At 37.2% G+C, this 18014-nt stretch overlaps 2 protein-coding genes across 4 annotated transcripts in view; both read right to left on the bottom strand.

Moving 5' to 3' along the window:
- NME5 (NME/NM23 family member 5) overlaps positions 1-7868 on the bottom strand; it is a 37373-nt gene extending 29505 nt beyond the window's left edge. For both annotated transcript variants that reach the window (XM_025292636.3, XM_044947622.2), the window contains exons 1-3: positions 7273-7868; positions 1125-1330; positions 355-455 (exon numbers count right to left, since the gene is read on the bottom strand). In XM_025292636.3, coding sequence (XP_025148421.1) covers positions 355-455; positions 1125-1330; positions 7273-7401 — 436 coding nt within the window. In that variant the 5' untranslated portion in view covers positions 7402-7868. The remainder of the gene's footprint in view (positions 1-354; positions 456-1124; positions 1331-7272) is intronic.
- A 427-nt stretch (positions 7869-8295) lies between these two features.
- On the bottom strand, positions 8296-17877 carry LOC123335073 (bromodomain-containing protein 8). Of its 2 annotated transcripts, XM_044947620.2 has the most exons (8): positions 15747-17877; positions 15244-15519; positions 14201-14467; positions 13421-13578; positions 10932-11021; positions 10765-10833; positions 9466-9643; positions 8296-8693 (listed from the first exon to the last, which is right to left on the bottom strand). In XM_044947620.2, exons 2-8 carry the CDS (start codon positions 15517-15519, stop codon positions 8643-8645), a joined length of 1089 nt encoding a protein of 362 aa, XP_044803555.2. In that variant the 5' UTR covers positions 15747-17877; the 3' UTR covers positions 8296-8642. The 2 variants fall into 2 exon arrangements, with proteins under 2 accessions (XP_044803555.2, XP_044803556.2); XM_044947621.2 differs by lacking the exons at positions 15244-15519; positions 15747-17877 and adding an exon at positions 15558-15721.
- Positions 17878-18014: the final 137 nt, after the last annotated feature.

The raw sequence follows: 18014 nt of genomic DNA, 5'->3' as shown, positions 1-18014 counted from the left end.
AGTGCCAAAGAGTCTCTTTTCATTTGTAACAAATTTGACTAATGCATTTAGGGACAACTAAAAGGAGTAATAACACAGAAGAAGAAAAACTATCACATCCATATGCCCAGTCCAAAATAAAGGAAAGAAAGGTAAACTCTTCTCAAAAGATTCCCTAGAGGTCACAATTTCATTCTGAGAAAAACATTAAGTTTTCTATTCTTGGCTTCAAATTGTTAAGTAACTACAACTTGAAAATATGACAGAATATACTGGAGATAAACCCTGTTATCTTCCTTCCCAGATACATCTCCAAAATTAAGAGAGAAAGCAAACAAGTAAATGCAATTAACTAATTACTCATTTGTAACTCACCTGCAGGAAACATGAATCGAATTTCTCTTTCTGCTGCAGCAAAATCATTACTTCCATGAAGTGCATTTCTTAGCTCATCTGTGCCATAAATCGCCCTCAGACTGAAAGCAAGTTAGAAATGATGACCACCCAATCTGACATTCTTTCCTTACTTTTTACTTGTGTATTCTAATTAGAAATTTTACAGAAGCATCTCCACTTCTCACACATGGAGGTTTTAATCTATTTTGATTTTAAGCATAAATCTATCTGCATGAGGGTCAAATATATTTAAATATGCAGGAGAGATATACTGAAAAAATAGTTATGGGTGAAAAAGAGGTGTTATCTTGTGACAAGTGAAAAAACAATGGTATTTTCAAAAGTGTCAAGAACTCAATGTCCTCTGGTTTCTAAACATTAAAGATAATGCTGAAAATCTGAGTTTCTAATCTCTATTACCAACATTCTATGAAATACCATCCCAATTATCCCATGAAAATTCCTATACCAGTGGCAGTTTAATTCAAGAATGAGAGGAAAATAAGGCTAGTCAACCATAAATCAAACATTCTCTGAGACCTTTTGTGGTATTTGATATTAAAGTACACATTTAAGTAGTTAAAACACAGAATGAACCTTCCCCACCCAACCCTGCATCACCACCAAAAAAAAAAAAAAAAAATCAGGTTATTCAGGAAAACTTTCAAATTAAAGGAAATTCTTATTACAATGAAATCAGATTTTTTCATTTTCATAGTTGGATTCCATTTCTCCTCTAGGAAAGTTACCTGTCTGGGTGTGTCTCCTTAGCTACTAAGCTATTACTTGGTCCCAAGAGTTCTTTCCAGTAAGAGATGGCGTTATATCTAGCTAATATCATGGCAACAAGTGGTCCAGAACTCATGTAAGCTGTTAAATTGGGGAAAAACATTTTCCCATATTGTTCCACATAAAAGTTACTACAGTGCTCAGGGCTGAGATGTAGTTTTCTTCTCTAAAAGAGAAACAAAGTCAACAAAAGCATTATTGACAGTTCAGTAATACCTCATTAAGTCACTAATGGGCTTCCCTTGTAGTTCAGCTGGTAAAGAATCAGTCTGCAATGCAGGAGACCTGGGTTCAATCCCTGGGTTGGGAAGATCCCCTGGAGAAGGGAAAGGCTACCCACTCCAGTATTCTGGCCTGGAGAATTCCATGAGCTGTATGTATAGTCCATGTGATCGCAAAGAGTTGGACACGACTGAGCGACTTTCACAAGTCACTAATAACTTGAAATAGTACCAATCTGACCACAAAAGACACACGTGTACCCCAATGTTCATTGCAGCACGTTTACAATAGCCAGGACATGCAAGCAACCTAGCTGTCCATCAGCAGACAAATGGATAAGAAAGCTGTGGTACATATGTGCAATGGAATATTATTCAGCTATTTAAAAGAATGCATTTGAATCAGTTCTAATGAGGTGGATGGAGCCTATCATACAGAGTGAAGTCAGAAAGAAAAACACCAATACAGTATTATTAACACATATATATGGAATTTAGAAAGATGGTAACAATGTCCCTATATGTGAGACAGCAAAAGAGACACAGATGTAAAGAACAGACTGTTCTGTTCTGGACTATGTGGGAGAAGGCAAGGGTGGGATGATTTGAGAGAATAGCATTGAAACATGTATATTACCATATGTGAAACAGATTGCCAGTCCAGGTTCGATGCATGAGACACGGAACTCAGGGTCAGTACAGGGATGACCCTGAGGGATGGGATGGGGAGGGAGGTAGGAGGGGGGTTCAGGATGCGGAACACGTTTACACCCATGGCTGATTCGTGTCAATGTATGGCAAAAACCACTACAATATTGTAAAGTAATTAGCCTCCAATTAAATAATTTTTTTTTTAAATGTAGGCTGTAAATTATTACTTAAGAAAAACTACTCTTGTTTGGCAGCCTTCTTCAACCTATGGTATGTTAATGGTGGCTCAGCAATAAAGAATCCACTTGCCAACGCAGAAGAAACAGGCTCGACCCCTGGGTCAGGAAGATCCCCTGGAGAAGGAAATGGCAACCCACTCTTGTATTATTGTATGGGAAATCCCATGGACAGAGGAGCCTGGCAGACTACAGGCCTTGGGGTCACAAAAAAGTCAGACATGACTTAGTGACTAAAAAACAACAACATTAATGACAAAATAATCTTATCTCCTTAAAGTAAAAACATGCCAATCTTCAATATCTTAATACATACTTCGTATAAAGTAAAAAATACTTTAGAATATTCCAAATTCATCTTTCCCTATCTATTTGTGAAATTTTCCTACATTATTTTAGAGAACTGGTCTCATTATGGTACTTTGAAGTAGTATGCAACATGATGCAGTAAACAAGTTTTTCACTTGTTTACTTATTCTGGTTCTGCCATAAATATGTTGATTCAGAAAGAGCTTAAGATAAGTAGTTAGCATTAAGCTTGTTAATTTGAAAGAAAATGAAATGTTTGAGACAAAGAAACATTAATTTCTTTCACAAATGAGAAGCTATAGGAATTATTAAATTTAAAAAAATCATAGAAGCCAAGTCAGTCATTCTTCCAATTTTTCTATTTTAACTCCATTCACAAGTCACTTCCTGCTTACTCAACTGCTGTTCAAAATTGCTGTTTAGAGAAACCAAATCTAATCACACGCAGAAATGACAAATCTACCATCATTCAGCTATCTAAGATTCACATTTATTGCTCATTAAACACCTGGAATAAAAGAATTTGTATTTCCAAAAAAAAAAAAAACCCACAAAACTATCCTATGTCTTCAGGTTTCAGAAACTTGATAAAATTGCTTGGTTTGTAGAGAGGGATCTAAACTGCCGCAGTTCAAGAAGCCTGGAAAGATGCTTACTAGGTAGTTCAACACTGCTATGAACAGTCTCTACTGGACAAAAGCTAACATTCTCACAGTCAAGGATCAGTTATGGAAGCCTGCTAAGTCACTTTAGTCATGTCAACTCTTTGCAACCCCATGGGCTGTAGTCCTCCAGGCTCCTCTGTCCATGGGATTCTCCAGGCAAGAATACTCGAGTGGGCTGCCATTTCCTTCTCCAGGGATCGTCCTGACCCAGGGATCGAACCTGAGTCTCTTATGTATCCTGCAGGCAGGTTCTTTACCACTAGCTCCACCTGGGAAGATCTAGTACTATTAAAAAAAAAAAAAGTGCTGACATCTGTTTTCATATTAAAATTCATATAGTCAAGAAATAGAAGAAATGAGAAGTGATAACAGCACTTGATTTAGTATAATCGTTGATTCTATTATTTTAAAATTAAGACATGCCTGTATTTGTGATTCTCATGCCTATCGGTTTGAGTAATTTTGTTATTGCTGGGTTAAAAATCTCATCTGTTGCACTGTAAGCACTTAACTGCCATATATCCCTTAACAAGCAAGGGAAGCTATCTTTTGCAGGTATGCCAGCTAATGTAGCATAATTTTAAAAACTGAGACCTCATTTTAAAGTAAAGTTGAAAAAAAATAAAGTTGATACTGAATCAATGATTCCATCAATTGCTTCCAAATTAGATCAGATAAACTTTTTTGTAATTTAGATTAGTATTTTCATGAGATAATTCTCTGGCAGTCCAGTGGTTAGGATGCTGTGCTTTCACTGTAGAGGACATGAATTCAATCCCTGGTCAGGGAACTAAAATCCTGCAAGCCATGGCCAAAAGATAAGTAAATAAACAAAAAACAAAACAAAGTATTTTCACAAAGAGAAGTGAACTTAATATCAGAAAAGGAGGTTGGTCCAGTGGGTAAGACTCTGTGCTCCCAATTCAGGGGGCCTTGGTTCAATCCCTGGTCAAGGAACTAGGTCCCACATGCCACAAGAGTTTGCTGTGGCCCCCACCAAAAAAAAAAAAGGTCCTGCATGCAGCAACTAAAGATCCTGACTGCTACAACTAAGACCCAGCACAGCCAAATAAATAAATTAAATATTAAAAAAAAAAGGAACCAATAGTTTGTTGTAACACAGGAAAGACTGCCACCTACTAAAAGAACACATCATTTTTTAGAAGGTTTTTTCCTAGATGGGAAAAGAAAGCCTCAAGTTCAATGAACTCTCAACTACAATAAAGCCTATTTTAAAGCGTATAATACATAGGACAAAAATGATTCCACTGACAAGAGACACCTGGAACAGCAAAGTCATAGAGACAGAAAGTAGAATAGTGTTACCAGGGACTGGGGAGAGGGCTAAGCACAAAGCTAGTGTTTAAAGGGTACAGAGTGTCAGTTTGAGATGATGAAAAAGTTCTAGAGATGGTCAGTGGTGACAGTTGCACAACAATGTGAAGGTACCCTAATGCCTTTGAACTGAAACAGTTAAAAAAGTAAATTTTATGTTGTATATATTTTATCACAATTAAACCAAAAAGAAGCATACTACATACCAAGATGTTCTTTGGTTTAAAATTTATCGCTGACTAGAGAAAGTGCAATGGCACCCCACTCCAGTACTCTAGCCTGGAAAATCCCATGGGTGGAGGAGCCTGGTAGGCTGCAGTCCATGGGGTCACGAAGAATCAGATACGACTGAGCGACTTCACTTTCACCTTTCACTTTCATACACTGGAGAAGGAAATGACAACCCACTCCAGTGTTCTTGCCTGGAGAATCCCAGGGACAGGGAAGCCTGGTGGGCTGCCATCTCTGGGGTCGCACGGAGTCAGACACGATTGAAGTGACTTAGCAGCAGCAGCAGAGAAAGTGTTAAATATTAACATTTACACTGGTTTTTTTTTTTAATAAGAAGTTTTAATTTCTATCACTTGCTGCTTAATTACTTTTTCACTAATTCTTTTCAAACTTTTAAAAATCAAATTGGAAACTTTGTCTTATTTGTATGTTTTGTCTTTCTTCTAAAATTAATGAGTAACATACTTTGGGGATTAAAAAATTCAAAGCAATATAAAAAGGTTCATACTGAAAAATCTGATTCCCATTCCTGTCCTAATTCAGCCTGTTCTTCCTTACCTTCTATATGCAACCATTTTTTAATGTTTATTTAAAATTCACTTTGTAAATTCTTCTAAATTCATTTTGTAAATACTGGCAAACAGGAATATATATTACTTTTTCTCTTTCTATCATAGAAAAAAGCTACACATTGTTCTGCATCTTGGTTTTTTCCCTAGCAGGACACAGAGAGGTTCTTTATTGCTCTTTTTACAATTAGTTGCATAGTATTCAATTTGGCAGATTCATCAGGGCGAATTTAACCAATTTCCTAATGCGGGGTTGTTTTCAATTTTTTGCTTGTAAATAAACAATGCTACAAAAAATTACCTAGATATATGTCACTGAATATTAATACACAAGTTATAGGCGAGATTCCCAGTAGTACTACTGCTGGGTCAAAGGGAAGATGCATCTGTAAATACTGATAGATAATTGCCAGATTCCCTTCCATAGGGGTTATGTCATTTACTTTTGTATTCTTGCCAGATGGTAGTTCAGTGTCATTTTAATTTGCTTTTTTCCTGCTTAAAGATTGAGCATCTTTTACCATGTTTTAGAAGCATTTTTATTTCTTTTTCCATGACCATCCACATGTACTGCCCATTTTCAACTGAATTTTTATCCTGTTTTAGGAGCTTTTTATACATTTGGGAGATTAGTCTTTATGAGTTACAAATATTTTTTCCAAGTTTGTCACCTGTGTTTTGACTTTGCTTATTATGCTTATTTGGCCATGCTCAAGTTTTTTATGTTTATATTTTTATCAATCTTTTATTTTGCAGTACCCAGTAAAAAGGCTGTCCCCTTCCAAGAATAAAAAGAAATTCAGCCATTTGTCTTCTAGAGTTTATATGGTTTAATTTTTTAATATTTAAATGTCAAATCCATTTGGAATTTATCCTGGTATATATAGTATAATATTTGAATCCAAGTTTTTTTTTAAGTGGCTACCCAGTTTTCTAACAACATTTATTTAAAAGCTCATCTTTACCTGAATCTTTTAATTATATTATTTCTTTATACATTCTTGCATTACTACTCCCTTAAACTTTCTTGCAGCATCTCACCCTCAGCCTCCATGTATCCTTCTAAGTTCATTCAAAAACCCATCTTTCTGAAGACTGAAGTTATCTTTTTAATTTTTTAAAAGACTCAACAAGCAATATGACACTGAACAAATATAATAAAAAGTGAAATTTCAAATAAGAATGGTACAAAAAAGGAAAATTTTAAATATTCCATTCTATTTGATAATCTTTATATATTCATTTTCAAACTACTAACTGCAGAACAAGGAAAAGGCTTAAAACATTAAATTAAAAAAAATACAACTCAACAGTCTAAAAATTCATCAAGAGAAGATCAATAGACTGTGGTTTACTAGGACAGAAGAGTATTTACACAGAAGTTAGATTCAGATGTAATGATCTGGCATGCTATCTGAGGGAGGGTAAAGAGGGTCCAGGGAGGGCGACCGTCCTACTTTATGGGGGAAACATATTTGTAAATGCATACAAAAATTCCGGAAGAAAAGAGTGTGTTAAGTGATTGTCTCTGCAGATTGAGACTTGAGTTGGGAGAGGAGAGATGGGAAAAAGAAGTTTTACTTCTCAATTTATATATTTTTGGAAAATTATCAAATATAACTTTTATATTCAGAAGAGTAAACCTAAATTTCATGCTAAATACTAAGGATCAAACTGGGCTAACACATATACATAAGCATTTTTAAAAGGTAAAATCAAAGGTATTCTAAAACAAGTTTAGGGATATAACTCTATGAGTAAGAAGAGTTTTCAAACATATCTTTTACTTAAGATAAAGTGAATTTTTAATTCTATTTTAGCTAAAAGCTAAGGCAGAAAAGTCTAATTCAGTAGAGAGGAAAAAAACATGATCATACTGCCCAGAAGTTACCTGAACAATGGTGAATCCAGATCTGAGAATAATATCTTGTATCTCCTCCTCTTTGTCAACAATATCTGGTTTGATAATAGCCAGAGTCTTTTCTACATAGATCTGAGGTGGGGGCATTGATAGCTCCATTCTGGCTTTTCAGCTACAACTTAAGATTCTTCACGCGTATCAACTGCAATGACATGCACCCGCACCCCCAACTTAATGTAATTGTGACTAAACAGCATTATCAGGTGCTTGATTTTTATTAATTTATAAAGCTGGAAACTGTCATAGTTTTTTCCACATGCAGTGTCTCAGTAATAAGATTTTTACTCTGTCTCCTGCCATGGGTTTTCCTAAGTGCTTTCATTAAATTAGGAGAGCCCAAGGAGCAAGGCAAAGCCGAGGACCCCAGGGGCCCAGGAGGAGACTAGGTCTGCAACTCTCCACGCCACTCAGCACCACCCTCCACAGTACACACACACACACCCTCTCTCCACCCTCTCCTGCCACCAGGACGCTTAGGGTAAGGCCCGGCTGGAAAGCAGGATTCCTGGGTCCCCTGAATCTCTGTGGGCTGCACCCCCAGATTCCTTCAGAGTCCGGCCCTCATCTAGGCACTCACCTTAGCCTGGGCTCCTTTAGTGTCACAGATTGTTGCTAGGAGACCAGAAACCCAGCTTGGAGACGGTGGCTGCAGAGGGCCAATTCCAGTAGAGCACTTCACAGTCTTTGACTAGCTCCTTTTAGCCAAGAAAGGGAACCTGCCACAGGGATTTTTATCCCCTTGCAAATCTTAAAACCAATAGATGTTTTCTAACATTTTCCTCATAATTTATTTTATTTCATCCTCCTAGTCATTCGAAGGACACTTGTATTATCTCCACTTTACAAATGATGAGATAAATCATTGGTGCTCTCCCTCATCCTACCCCCAGAACCTTCCCTTGTATGTAAGAAAATCCATGTCAGATACCTTCCATATTTCACCAGACAATGTTATCCCCTCTACTCCCAGCTTCTATAATCATTAAAAGGTAATTTTTGACTTGTGAAATAACATTTATTTAAAGAGCAGTAAAAGAGGTTTAATCTATTTATCTCTAAATTAACTTTATGGAACAAAGATGTGGGCAACATATATGGCATAACCCCAAATCTCAGTTTTCTGTGTTTTCTTTATATCATGTCCACAAGCACCTTTAACTCTTTGGTTGTAAGTTAAGGTATAATTCTTATTAGAAAAGACAACAGAAAAATGGTAAACAAGTATTGGGATCTTCAATAAGTCAGAGTCTCAATGAAAGGTCCAAAATCCAGAAAAGTTCAGGAAAGCAGCTCCAAGTTAGCAAAGCAGGTTTTCCATCATCCATAGGGTTGGTTAGTTTTCATTCCAGACTATTTAAGTCTCTTCTTTTGTCTAACCAAATACTCAGCACCTACAGGGTCAAGGCAGATAGCAGCTATGAATCTTTATGGAGGTTTGAATGCAATTTTATTTATTTCTTTGCAGAGATTCAACCATGTTTTTTTCTCTTTTTTTTTTTAATTTAATTTTATTTTTAAACTTTACAATATTGTATTAGTTTGCCAAATATCGAGATGAATCCGCCACAGGTATACCTGTGTTCCCCATCCTGAACCCTCCTCCCACCTCCCTCCCCATACCCTCCCTCTGGGTCGTCCCAGTGCACCAGCCCCAAGCATCCAGTATCGTGCATCAAACCTGGACTGGTGACTCGTTTCATACATGATATTATACAAGTATCAATAAGACACTGCCCAAAAAAGAAACCCTCAAATGTCTTCTGGCTACCATATCTTATCTCCTAAAGATGGGACAATGTGGACATAAAATTAATACCAATATAGCATCAAAAAATGGACAGTGACTCCAGCCTCAGGTATTCATGTTTAGCCCTCTGACTTGAGACTCTGGAAGTAGATGCACCCATTACTTACCTATCCCCAAGTCTCTAAGAGCTCTTTACTGCTGCCTGCCTTCCTAGAGTATTTTACTTCACCATCTATTAAAGCTGGTTCCACAGAGGAGCAGTTACAGTGTCAACCCTTCAGGGCCTTGAATCACCTCTAAACATAAACTCTGGGAGCACAAGGTCACTTCAACATCACCCTTATTCTCACAAGACTTTCTAAAATCAGATTCTAGAAACTACACTCCTTTTTCTTGCAGCTCTCTACCTACAGTACCTGAATCTGCTCCAAGACTTCTCGCTGCATCTCCACAGCCATATGGTATACATGATGATCAGAGTCATTGTACATCACAGCATTCTGGAACATCAGCATCAGGTCCCGCTGGAACTGAGCCATGGTGCGAATCCATCCCTTGGACAGATTCCTTTTCAGGCTAGTTAAGTCCATGGGTCTACAGGTGGCCAAGAGAAACCAGAGAAAATCAAACCTTCATGTGGAACATGTGGTGACCTAACATGCTTTCTTGAAAAACTAACCAGCTCTTAATGAAAACAGTAGTAAAGATAACAATCCCCATTAGATATAAAATAGCAATAGCAGCTAACATAACGACTGCTTACAATAAGTCAAGTGCTATGCTAGGTATTTTCTGTATTAACTCACTTGATCCTCTCAATAAACCTATATGGTAAGTACCATGATCACAACTGGCAATGAGAAAATTGAGATCTCAAGACATTAGGTACTGCCCAAAGTCACATAGCTTAGATTCTAATTCAGAAGCAGCCTGACTCCAGAGCACATAGGACCAGCCATTACATTTTACAGTTGGTGGTATCAAAGTTGTAAAAAGCTCCAATTTGTTACATGGGAGTTATTGACGGTTTACAATGTGTAGTCATACACTAGGTATTTAATCAACAGTTTTTACTATATAATCAAAATCTCAGAGTTTTTTCTTCTTTCATGAAGACAAAATGAGTATTAAGATAAACATTATATAACAGGACATAATGGAGAGTGGATGTATAAGAGAAGACACAGCAGAGTACAAAGAGGACTGAACTGGGAGGTAGGTAAGACTCCAGTTTAGTTTTAGCTCTGCTATTCACTTTTGATCACAGACAAGTTATGATCACCTCTGAGTCTTAGTTTTCCCATCTACAGAATTAAGGAGTCTGTCTCCAAAGGTTCTTTTATGATCTTTTATACACTGACACACCAGTTTATGATAGCATTTTAGATGAACCATGATATAAAACTCCAAAATACTGGAATCAACCAGTGTTTGTAAAATCCATTTGGATTACCATCTTTGCCTTACAAACTTATAACTGCCTGAAGGAATACAGTTTTCCTTTCAAAGTTTTCCTCCAAAATAAGTGTCAAAAACTACCAAAGGCTAATATAAGATTATAACAAATGGATCATATTACTGAAAAGTCAATAATGAAAAAAAGCCTCTTTATCCTGTTGTTCCTTACATTCTCAAATAAGGACTGAGCTTATCATAACTTTATGAAAAGACAGATATAAAAGCAACCAACCTTTCTTGACCCCTTTTCCACTGACCTTTTCACCACATCCTTGTATCCTGGGGCCTGCCTTTCTGACACAGGCTTCAGAAACGGACTGCTGAACCTGTTAAAGGACAAATCCAGAGAGAATGAAGAAACTCTAGAAAGTCACCCTAAATGAGACGAGTAGCTGTGAATTTCCAGAGGGGCTTGGAGTCCTACCTGTGACTGGCTATCATCTTCCAGACTGGCAGGAGAGTCTTCTTAAATAGCAATTGATCCTGAATAGGATCACCATGGCATAGATCAGACCTACGGGATAAAACAGGACAGAAAAGAAACAGTAATTTCACATATGGTATTCTGTTCCCCCTAGATGAGCAGTGAGTTTTCCCCAACACACAGTGCCCCTAGCTAACATCTGAAGGAAATAACATCACAGGAATGAAAACATATTTAAGGCTTCCATAAAGGACCCTAGACTGTAAGTATTCTCTACTGATCACTATTATCAAATGAAGTTGTAACATTCTTACAAGCAACTGCCTGTGCCTTTTGCAATCTTGCACTTCAGCACCTATGACTCTAAACAACTGGTCTATTAGAGTAGTCTTTGTTTACTGATGTCTCCCAAGTTCCTGCCACATATTAAGTGCTCAAATGAATATCTGATAAATGAATCTGGTCCTCTTTTTATACAGAAATATGCCACATTAATAAGTATTTCTCCCATGTTTCCAGAGGGGGCAGGGGGAAACTTGGTTTCATATCCCGAGGAATTCTCTCAAACTTCACCTGAATGCTATACAATTTAAATATTTTTCTTTTTCATTCTCTTCCGTATAGTAACCTTTAAAATACCAAGACAAATTCATTTCTCCTCATGGTCCTTCCTTCTCTGGGATAAACTGCCTAATTTATTTACTTTTTATTTAGAGGTACAACTGCTCAACGTTTTATTTCATTTTATAGCTTTCCCAGTTTGCAAGTTTTCTATTTACTCCAAAGTTAAATATTATGTTACACTTCATATTTAATACACTGCCTTATTCTCTCTAAACGGACCCTCTTCACACTAAGGTTTTACACCCTAGTTTTGCTTTATGTACCATATTGTGTGCATCCATTTGAACACAACTCATTTTTCATCTTTCTCCAGTTTGAACAACTCCATATAACAATTCATTTTCATGATGCAATATCTCACTTGCATCTAAATTATATACCACAAAAATCAATTTATCCTTAAGTCCAGAACCCTACAAGAACAAGACATTTAAAGCCCAAAGCAAACCTCTTCCTTTGTTTCTGGTCAGTCAGCCAGAATAAACAACAGGTCTCTAGTTCTGATACAATTTTGTTCATATATCCACAAAAGAGATATTAAGTTTCCATTATGTAAAATATACTGCGATAAGTTTGATAACTTCATAATCAATCACCTTTGCAATACTTTAAGAAACAACCCTTGCTTACCTTTATTTCCATCTATTTGGGAATGCACGCCAAGCAACTACAAGTAAAACTGAGGGAGTAAAAAGGACCTGCAGACTTAACAGTGGTACTCCAAAAGTTCTACTTTACCCTGAGAGTCAGTACAGACTAAGGAAGAAGCCAAAAGAGAGGGACCAAGGGAATGTCTATCTTCCAAAGTAGTTTTAAGCTTCCATAATGATAACACCGAACTCAAATACCTGTTTTCCCTTAAGCTATCTAGTCAAGCAGACTCAATTACTAATATCTACTGCTTTCCAATAACGATTTCATGTTTAACCTAAATTCTAAGATAAGAGTGTGGAGTTTGCATTTCAAGATGCTGGCATGTCATGAGAAAAAATGTTCCAGATTAAGCCATTTCCTATTTGGGGGATAGTCATCATATGCCATCTGCTCATACTTACAAAGGCAATTATAGAAAAGCAAAGGAAGTAATTCTTCAACAAGCTAGGTTTTTAGCTGTATTCTATTTGTGTAACACGGAGAAGGCAATGAATTTGAAATCTACTATTTACAAAAATATATATGCATGGTTCAGTGGTAGACCTTAGGCTAAAATAATCATTGGTTTGCCTTTCCACAGATAATGTGGATGGATCTAGGATGTAGTGAAGAAAAAAAAACAGTTCGTGCTGTCTTCTCTCAATACATAGACACCAGACTAGGCCCAGAAGAGGAACTATTTGTTACCAAAACTAGAAATACCTTGTTTTTCTGATTTAAAAAGAAATTCACTTTACTGAAAAAAAATTAACATTCTAAAACGTGCTCTGTGGCCTTAGAGTTATTTATGCTAAAAAAAAAATTATAAACAATTTCCCAAGACCTGTGAAAAAAGTAACAAGGGACATAATATCTTAGAAATAATTTTTAACTTCAAGTTAATAGGAGATGTTTTAGTATTTTTAAAAGTACAGTTTATATATTAGACTTGAGTGACAAACTGACTCATCAATATTTCCTGAATAAACATAGAGACAAGCGTTACTTATGAAAGAGATCCTTAATGTTGATGAAAAAGTCCTGTTTTATAAGGTTAAAGCATAGAGGCTACTACTTATATAGTACAATTGTATTTAATTCTATTTCTAGTGTTTTCCAACTCTATTTTTCAAATTACAAAAGTAATCAAGCTCATGGCAACAAATTCAAATAGGCATAAACACAAGTAAAAGTATGAATCCTAACAATCTTGGATAAAAATCTATACTTACAGCTTTGAGGAGGTAGCACGACTGACAAGGATATCCACCAGAGGAGTCTCCTGGGCGCTGCAGCCATTATCACACTCGCCTGAAGAACGCTGGTCCTCCATTTCTGACACATACCCTTCACCCTGGTCCTCCTCTTTGGATTCTTGCTGAACTCCTCCCTGGGAATGCCAAGAAACAAAGCAAAGTTTAGAAAGGTGTTTACTATCTTCTAGGTAATTTTTCTTACATGAGGTAAAAGAAGGCTCATCTTAAAAGAAGAGGTCAGTTAAATAAAGTTATAGAATAAGTTAGAAAAAGGTGGTTTAGCTAGACCTAATGCAATGGAGAACTCTTGGAGAACTCTGACTCTATAGCCCCCCAAGAAATGAAAAGGCAATATACTCATCTAGATAGATGCTGTTTTCTTTTAAAACCGTCATTACTTGTTGCCCTGGAGCTAACCACTCTAGCTGGTCAGATTATATTAATGATAATGGCATTCTAAATTTTACTGACGGCTTACTATGAGCCAGGTACTGTGCTAAGTACTGCACATGAATTATTCATCTAATCCTCACAGCACACCTGAGACAGAACACCATTACTTCATTTCAGCAGAGAAAACTGAGGTTCTAAAATATTCACTAACATGCCTAAGCCTACACAGCTGATGCTAAAACCACGATTTAATAATTCTCAAGTAATTGAACTCTGGAGTCAGCCTATGTGCTCTAACCATTCTGCTCTGCCTGTCTGTGCACAGGACCGATCAGACAGCTGGTTTAAGTTATTCACTTATACCTCTTTGCTCTCTATGGATTGTTCCTGAAGTACCAAAATATCTGAGGGAGGTGGAGTCACCTCTGGCCTTCCATTTTCTCCCATTGATGACTTCTCAGTGACTGAGGGGTCTTCCTTGGCTGACAGTTCTTCAGGTTCTCTGTAGGGCTCCCCCTCTCCTTCAGTAGCTTCAATTTCCCTTTCCTCTTGTCTGGTACCAGATGAAGGGCAGCAGCCTTCACTTGATTCTTTGCTGCTAATGTACAACGGCTCCATTAAATAAGCTACCTGCAACCACAGTTTATTGTTAGATGTATAAGAACATCAGTGGAAATGATCATCTACATATTAATAATACCACATCATTACACTGCCACTGTGACTAAGTCTGAAATGGTAGGGTTAATTGATTCATTCAGTCTTTTTAAATTTATCAAATATCTTATATACATAGGCATTGGGCCAACAGTAAACAAGATAGACATGATTCTGGCCTCAAGAAGTTTAAGTTCTAATTTTCCATCTCAAGTGTCAACTCTAATCAACTGGTAATGACTATCTAAAAAACTGCTGAAAACTCGGCCACAAACTGGATTTTTACTGATCTTGGTAGGTTCTCCTGAATGTGTATAGTTGCCACATAAACTCTCTGCCCAGTTCTGTTTATTTCTGGTCCTCAGCCCTTAACCAGAGAAATAAAAACACTGCAAAATACTGCCCAGAAGTCTTAACATTATAAACTTACAGGGCAGTCTGGGCAAGTGTCACCTAAGTATGAAAGAATGAATTGCAAGGATCCTCCTAAGACAGTCCTACATACAGAAATTCCTATGATTCAGACTCGTAATGACTGGGCTCTTAAAACATTCAGTCAAAAAGTACGTATCTGGGACATGTTTTGTATCAGCACCAAGTGCAGGAGACACAGCAATCAACTCAATTCCTGCCAACGGAGACCTTATATTTTAGTAAACAATATACAGAATGGTAGAAATATGTATAGGTAAGCATTCTCTTAGGAAGTTGAGACTCTTCCACCTTTGGAAATAATGGCTCCCCATTACCTCAGAGAGAAAGAGGAGGTTCTGGCGGCTGACTTGCTCTGCCTCTTCCTGAGATTCCTCACTGCCTCCGTCCCTCACAAGCAGCTCACTAGCTTCTCTCCCTGGGCTGCTTTCCTCTAGTTCCTCAGCCCCTGGCTCCTCAGTTTCCCTCCAGCTGCCCACATCAAGATCAAAACTGGAGTCCCATGAGCTGAAGAGGGACCTGCAGTCATTGCTCAACTCAGAGTCATTGGGATAGTCTTGTTCAGAATCCAACCAACCCCAGTCATGCCCCATCTGTAAATAAATACACAGAAAAAAAATGCATTACATACACTCAAATCAGTACTTCTGTGGCATTTCCATCTCCCAACTTTGGTAGAAAGGTAACGGGTCATACATTTTTTTCTACTCATCATTAGGAAGAGTAATATCTAGCTGAAGGGAGACATCAGGAGAAAAAGTGATCTGCTATTGGGAATAAAGAAAAAGCCCTATGTCAAACAGTACAATAGAAATATTACCCAGTAAGTATTTGTTCTTAGACTTCCTCATACCCTGAAAGAGAAAAAACTGGAGCATAGCTAGCTGAACTCCTCTATCCCAAATCACCCTTAAACTCAATTGCAAGGCAACAAATTAGATGCACATGGGTTATTTTCCCCCAGCATATAGACATTTTTAACCTATCAAACATTAAATCCTCAAAGCATGTTTTACAATTACCTGCAGCATCCTTCTAGTGATAGTCAGCTTTCACTTCTCAGAAAGAGAACTGCAACATCAAGTTTTTTAAATATCTTTCCTTGCTTTCATTACACTGCACTCCTGGTTTTCTTACCACTAGAAGAAATGTAGCTATTTTGAGGTTTCAACTTTCATCTTTATTAAGATGGCTTCCAAATCTCTCCACTTTTACTTTTTATATGTATTCTTGCCTCATTTCTCCATGTACCCAAAGGCCGATTCCCTTCAGGTGCCCTACCATCTCCTTCAACTCTTCTAAAACACTACAATCACTTTTCTGAACATCTCACAAACCATTTGAAAGTGAAAGTCATTCAATCGTGTCTGACTCTTTGTGAGCCCATGGACTATACAGTCCATGAATTCTCCGGGCCAGTATACTGGAATGGGTAGCCTATCTCTTTCTCCAAGGGATCTTCCCGACCCAGGAATCGAACTGGGGTCTCCTATATTGCAGGCAGATTCTCTACCAACTGAGCTATCAAGGAAGCCTCCCCCCACCCTCAACCATTTGCTGTCCATAAATTCCTTATGCCTACCATCACTATTTTCTTAGTCTTAGTTTTGAGTCTTTCTTCTCTCACATTCATTAAACAAGTCCACTTCCCAATTTTCTTCCACAGTAATTTTCCTCACTGCCCATCCTTTATTCCTGAATAAATGTAATAGCCTCCTGGTCAGTTTCTCTATTTTTAATCCAACCTGCTCTGAACAAATACAGTCTCCCTATTTAATGCTTTACAATAGATACCTCAAATATAAATTTCTCCATCTGTCAAAGTCCTCTATAAATAAAGCCCAATTTTATCCCTTTATCCTAGTTCCTATAATTCACTATTCCTTAATACAATCCTTAATTAGTCTTCTTATTGTTCCCACCTCAGATGCCTCTACCTTAGCTTGCTTAAGCTTATGAATCACATTCTCTATCAACCCAAAATCTGTGTCCTTAATGGACCTCCTCCTCCACAAACTTCTCCAACTTTTAGGACTCCATTGCTTAGATCACATACATGTTTGTATATCGCTTTGGGAATATACTGTAATTAAAGTTTTCTAACTCCTGGATTGACTGAACTTTCTATCACTCACAAAGATGTATATCTTCTATGTCCTTAGCATTCTAACCAGCCTTATATTTTTATTTAAGCCAAAAAAAGATCATGATTTCCAATCATAAAGTTCCATATCTTTCTCAAGAATGCTCAAAATACTAGATATACCCTATGAATCTCCAACTGTTTTTAATAAAAAGCTCACAAATACTTCATTTCACTGATCTAATTTTTATTTAGCAACAAAAGTTGGAATAAACTCAGGTGATAAATTTGATTACTGTTAAATCTTCAAATAGTAATGTTATGAATTCTATACAAGAACCCTACACATAGAAATATATAGAAAGGAAATAACAATATACTATTCAAGAAATACCACCTACAGGACTTCCCTGGAGGCACAGTGGATAAAAATCCACCTGCCAGTGCAGGGGACATAGGTTTGACCCCTGGGTCCAGGAAGATCCCACATGCCAAGAAGCAATTGAGCTTGTGCGCCACAACTACTGAGCCTGCGCTCTGGAACCCTCAAGCCACAACTACTGAAGCCCGCATACCTAGAACAAAGCGAAGACACCAAAATGAGAAGACCCCACTCTCTGCAACTAGAGAAAACCCACACAAAGCAACAATGACCCAGTGCAGCTGAAACTAAATAAAAGAAATACCACCTGCAAAGAGTAATAAATAGAATAAATGCTGAGGATAAAAATGATATCTGTATTCATGCTTTAATCTTCTTTAAACAATGCCATGAACAGAACACTGAAAACCTTAAGTTTTCCCAATCATTCAAGAAAAGCTGAGTAAGACAGTCCTGACTGCATAATGCAATACTTTTAAATATTATAAACTCCGACCTGTAGTAAAACAATTCATATTATAAGACTACTTTCCCCCTCTAACAATCTCATTCTATAAATGATTAGTTACCACGCAGAACAAATCAGAAGTTTCACACACCCACTCACATACTCTAAGAACACA

This window comes from Bubalus bubalis, chromosome 9 (assembly GCF_019923935.1).
Source record: "Bubalus bubalis isolate 160015118507 breed Murrah chromosome 9, NDDB_SH_1, whole genome shotgun sequence".
NCBI lineage: Eukaryota > Metazoa > Chordata > Mammalia > Artiodactyla > Bovidae > Bubalus > Bubalus bubalis.
This window is presented reverse-complemented; position numbering and strand designations above follow the sequence as displayed.